The 5,206-nt window shown below is 35.6% G+C and overlaps 1 protein-coding gene across 1 annotated transcript in view; it reads left to right on the top strand.

Annotated features, from left to right (window-relative positions):
• LOC131532295 (protein-glutamine gamma-glutamyltransferase K-like) overlaps positions 1–4,379 on the top strand; it is an 11,437-nt gene extending 7,058 nt beyond the window's left edge. The window contains exons 7-14 of the mRNA XM_058763814.1: positions 190–370; positions 460–598; positions 1,369–1,561; positions 1,671–1,824; positions 2,593–2,877; positions 3,488–3,648; positions 3,865–4,001; positions 4,161–4,379. Of these exons, the coding sequence (XP_058619797.1) occupies positions 190–370; positions 460–598; positions 1,369–1,561; positions 1,671–1,824; positions 2,593–2,877; positions 3,488–3,648; positions 3,865–4,001; positions 4,161–4,305 (1,395 nt within the window). The 3' untranslated portion in view covers positions 4,306–4,379. The remainder of the gene's footprint in view (positions 1–189; positions 371–459; positions 599–1,368; positions 1,562–1,670; positions 1,825–2,592; positions 2,878–3,487; positions 3,649–3,864; positions 4,002–4,160) is intronic.
• Positions 4,380–5,206: the final 827 nt, after the last annotated feature.

Here is a 5,206-nt window from a genome sequence, read left to right as displayed (position 1 = left end):
TCATGTATATGATTTGAGAAGGTGAATTACAGTAGCCAGCATGTGGTAGTTTTAGGTTCATGTGAACCTTTTGTGTTCATACAGGACACAAAACAACATGTAGACTGTCTTTCTTGTGAGGAACAGAAAAGTGATTAAAGAGCTGAAAAGCACCTGTTTTTGAGAAGTTTTTCTGTTCTTCTGTGACAGGTGAACTCCAACGATGACTACGGTGTTCTGATGGGTAACTGGAAGGACAGCTATGAGGGTGGGACGTCTCCCACCGCCTGGAGCGGCAGCGGTGATATCCTGAGACAGTATTACAAAAGCTCAGGGAAGCCTGTCAAATTCGCCCAGTGCTGGGTCTATGCAGGAGTCACCAATACCGCACGCTTTGGATTTCTTTTATCACTCTATTAAAAATACATTTCTATCATGTTTTTAGGAAGAAAATGTTATCTAAATAACATTCTCTCTCAGTGTTAAGATGTCTTGGTATTCCCACCCGCTGTGTGACCAACTTCAACTCGGCTCACGACACGGACCTTTCCTTGACCACAGACATTTATATTGATGAGAAGCTGGAAATCATCAAAGACAAGACCAGCGATTCTGTCTGGTACGATATTTTATTGTCATTAATGGCATCAGTTTCAGGTTTATGTTATACTTAGTCTCTCTGATCAGCAAAACTTATGCTTGGAAGACTATAAATTCAATTTTGATGATCAATGAACTGACAGTTCTCAAATACAGCCATCATTACTGACACTTTACATTATTATATAAACTACATTTTAGTTTAACTTGAAGTACTAAAATAACAATCTGAAATAAAATTAATAAAAACTTTATAGACATAAAAAAAATAAAAAAACAAACAATTAAAAATGACAAAAAACACACAAAACTAATTTTAAATATTTATAAAAGCTATAATATTATATTATTGAAATTATACTTATATTACCATTACTATTTTTAAGGTTTTAGAGGTAGAATTTTTTTTTTTTTCGGAGTGCTAATAAATATGTTCAGTAAACCAATATTTAACAAACAAAAAAAATAACCTAGCATGAAAAATGGCTAGCTTTAGAACATTAAGCAATAACTTTATTTCTTGAAATTTCTTGGAATATAGAAATGTATCATCAGTTATTATTCAATATTAATTTTTTAGTATATTTGCTAAATGTTTATTTAATAATTTCCTGCAAACTGCCCTTATAATATTTAGATGATTGTTTTTTTTTTTTGTTTTTTTTTTAAGGTAAAGTGCCTTATTTCACTATTTGTAAGAAAGAAAAAAAGCCTTTTTTAAGCCTATTCAGCTTTATTTTTACAAATTGCAGACCAACAATAAACACTTTCAATAAACTTTCTCTGTAGGAACTTCCACGTGTGGAACGAGTCCTGGATGAGCCGTCCGGACCTCCCTGCTGGTTACGGCGGGTGGCAGGTGGTGGACGCGACCCCTCAGGAGCCCAGCCAGGGTTCGTACCGCTGCGGTCCCACTTCTGTCTCCGCTGTCCGCAACGGACAAGTCAACCTGAAATTCGACACTCCGTTTGTCTTTGCCGAAGTGAGCGTTTCATATGAACCTCTTCTCACCTTCATTTGTGTCTGGTGAACTTTGCACTTTATTCAGAACATCTTCTGAAAGGCTGAAATGACTTCACTGTGTGTCTCAGGTGAACAGTGATAGGATCTACTGGCAGAAGAAACCCGATGGAAGCTTCAGTCAGGTTAATGTGGAGAAGAGCGCCATCGGTCAGTGCATCAGTACTAAAGCTGTAGGATCTGATGCTCGTGTGGACATCACACACCTCTACAAATACCCAGAAGGTAAGAAAATACTTTCATCTGGTCCAAAATTGTACTGAAAATCTGAAATTGTATTTAGTCATTTTAGTATTTCAAGCTGAACTAAAATATGAAATTACTATCTGAATCTTTTTTTTTGTTTTTGTATTTTTATTTTATTTTATTTCAATTAACATTTATTTCATTTCAAGTCAATAAAAATATTTTTATGGTTTTAGTTTTAGTTTTAGTTAAGGATAATATCACTGATACAAGAAATCCAACTCAAACTGATTTACAATAATAAAAAAAGCCATTACAACAAGTAAAGTACTTCACATAAAAACAGATAATATACCACATAATATATGAACTTAAAATGCACAGAATTCATGACAAAATCTTAAAATTAAAAACTAATTCATAAAATACCCTTACAAAAATTAACCATGGTTTTTTCTCCAGATAAAAAAAGGGTTACTATAGTTAAACCAAAGTAACCACAAATTAAATATGGTTTTGCTACACTAACCATAGTTAAACCATGGTATTAAAATTGTGAATATATATGGTAATCAATATGCCAAAAAAAACATGGTTACTACACTTTTTTACTATAATGAAACGATGGTTAATTTTCATAAGGGTAGGAAACTGAAAATTAGAAAACATTGGAAGCAGCAATTTATGTTGATAACTTGAGTTGGATCCCTATGTAAGCAGCACACTTTGGAACAATGGGTTTAGAGATAATACTCCAAAAAAAGCAGCAGCTCACACTCCTCTTTTCTGTTTAATCATGTCCGTCAGGTTCATGGGAGGAGCGCGTTGCCGTGGAAAGGGCCAGTCGCTTCGGCTCCAAACCGGCTTTGTATCCGTCCCCCACTGGCAATGACGTGAGCGTTGAGATCGTCATGGACGGGGCAGGGCCTCGTATCGGTGAAGATGCCAAACTCTCCATCGTTCTGAAGAACAAAAGCTCAAGTCAGCGCACGGCCAGTCTGCTGTATGAGGTGATGGTCATGTACTACACCGGCGTGCTGAAAAATACTGTGAAGAAGGACCAGATTACTCTCACCCTTAAACCGCAAGAGAGTGAGTGGAGTTTTACAGTCCCACCAGAGACGTTTTTCTGGTTATTGTGCCCCAAAATGTCTGAATTAGTTGCTGCATTTCTCAAAATTCACTTGATGATGAGACCTGCTCGTAGTTGGTGTTCAATTTCATTCACAAATTGTACCTTTATACCCTTAAAAGAACATATATGTGCCTTATTTACCTCTAAAAGGTGCAAATTAGTATCTCAGAGTCATAATATGTACCCCCAAGGTACGACTTTGAACTTTTTAGGTGTAAATAAGGAAAACAAGTTAAGCTGATAAGATGTTGTGCATCTAAAAGTGGTAATGCTTACTTTTAAATAGAATATTTCTGTATATGAACAACAATTCATATACAGAATCCCAGTTAATGTTAATGTTGCATCTGTTTTCCTTAAATTTAGTGTTTTTTTTAGAGGGAAAACACATACACACAAAACAAAACAAAGTACTCAAGCTGGTGCACATGTTCGAGGGATTAATTGAATTTGCAGTCCTGTTTGAGATTATGGGCAGTGAGCAAAATGGACTGGAGTACTGTGCAAAATTACCTTGAAATATTTCATTATAATCATTAACGCCATGTTCCTTTTCTCTCCCTTCAGCCAAGACTATTCCTTTGACTCTGCAGTATAAAGAGTACATGAACCATCTGGTGGACCAGGGCGCTCTGATGCTCGCGGTCACCGGACGGGTCAACGAGACCCAACAGATTCTGGCCACACAGTTCAACTTCAGGCTGCGCACACCAGACCTCATCATCACTGTACGTCGGTGATCCTCTAGTCTTTATCTAGGACGTTTAACAAGCACAAAACTTTCTTATATCTTTCTTAGTGTCAAATCTTTTGATGTTTAACCTGGCTCAGTGCATCTAAAAGCACCATTTGAATTACAAATGAGGAATGCAAATGAGATTTGAGAATTAAGTGTCCTTCATTTAAAAAATCTACATCCTTTGATTGTGTTTTGACTGTTTCAGCCTCAAGGGGACGCTGTGGTGGGTAAAGAGTTGACAGTCAAGATCACGTTCCAGAACCCACTGTCACAAGTGTTGAGGAACGTTTTGTTCCGTATAGAAGGATTGGGAATGCAGAGTGTCAGAAAGATTGCTTATGGGTAAGTCTTTCAGTGTTTAAGAGCATTTTGTGGTGCGACATGTGCATGCACTTTAAATTTGCTTCATGTGTGTGAGCTGCACTTCAATAAATATGATAAAAACTGTATTTATAGAGTGAAAAGCTTCCAGAAAGTCTATAATCTATTTGTGTTTCTCAGTGATGTGGATAAGCATGCGACGGTTACACTAACGGAGAAGTTTGTTCCCACCGTCGCTGGTCCTCAGAAGCTCCTGGCATCGATGGACTGCCGTCTGCTCACTCAAGTGCACGGAGTCGCTGATATTGTGGTCAAACCAAAGTAAAAAAGCACCGTCATTGTGAAGCCTGCTCAAGCTCTCAGTTGTCTTGAGGATATAAGAATATTTACAAAATGAAATGGTCATTTAGAGTTAAAAAAAATTTACTTTGATATGAAACTCATGTAAATCAACAATAAAGATCTTTCATGTTTTATTCATATCCTGTCTGTCTGGGTTTGTTTGTGTGTTGATTTCAAATATCTACAGTATATCTCAGAAATTGATTTTACCATTATTTAGTCTTGTGACATCAGTGTTTAAATGTTCAATCTCTGTTTGTTCTTATTTTTCATCTCTTTTTTAAGTTCTTATTTAACTCTTTTTTTAGCCTTGGGTGTAGGCTTGATTTTGATATAGGTGGGGACATAAGAGCATTTTTGCATTGATAGACTTTTGACCACAGTTTTGTGTAATCTAAAGGGTTTATTTATAGCTATGGTAGCAAACATTCATAAAGAGAGCTTTTTATGTTAGCATAAAAATATTATCAGACAATAATTACAAAATATTGATTATGTAAAACCAACAACATTACAGCAGCTGGTTTAAAGATATTTTCTTTGGATTGTTTACTCAAAAGAGAATATAGGCCTAGCAAAATACAACTTACTTAATTTGTGTTTCCTGCTAGCTAAATTTCACATATATAAACAAAAATTTACTAGCTCTAAACCTCTCTTTATTATATTATACAAATGGTAATCAATACAAAACACTAAAACACTTTTACTATAATAAAGCCATGGTAATTTTCTTAAGGGATTTGTATCTTTTTTCTCTCTTTTTTCTTTGTTTTGTTTTTATAACTGTACTGCCTTTATGGTTTTATGTTTTGTGTTGTTTAATAAAGAAAGAAAGAACGCTACGCGCTCCAAAGTCCCGATCTGAATCAAAAGATTTGCGA

Source organism: Onychostoma macrolepis, chromosome 23, assembly GCF_012432095.1.
Source record: "Onychostoma macrolepis isolate SWU-2019 chromosome 23, ASM1243209v1, whole genome shotgun sequence".
Classification (NCBI taxonomy): Eukaryota; Metazoa; Chordata; class Actinopteri; order Cypriniformes; family Cyprinidae; genus Onychostoma; species Onychostoma macrolepis.
The sequence above is the reverse complement of the archived record's forward strand: the minus strand, read 5'-3'. Positions and strand labels throughout refer to the sequence as shown.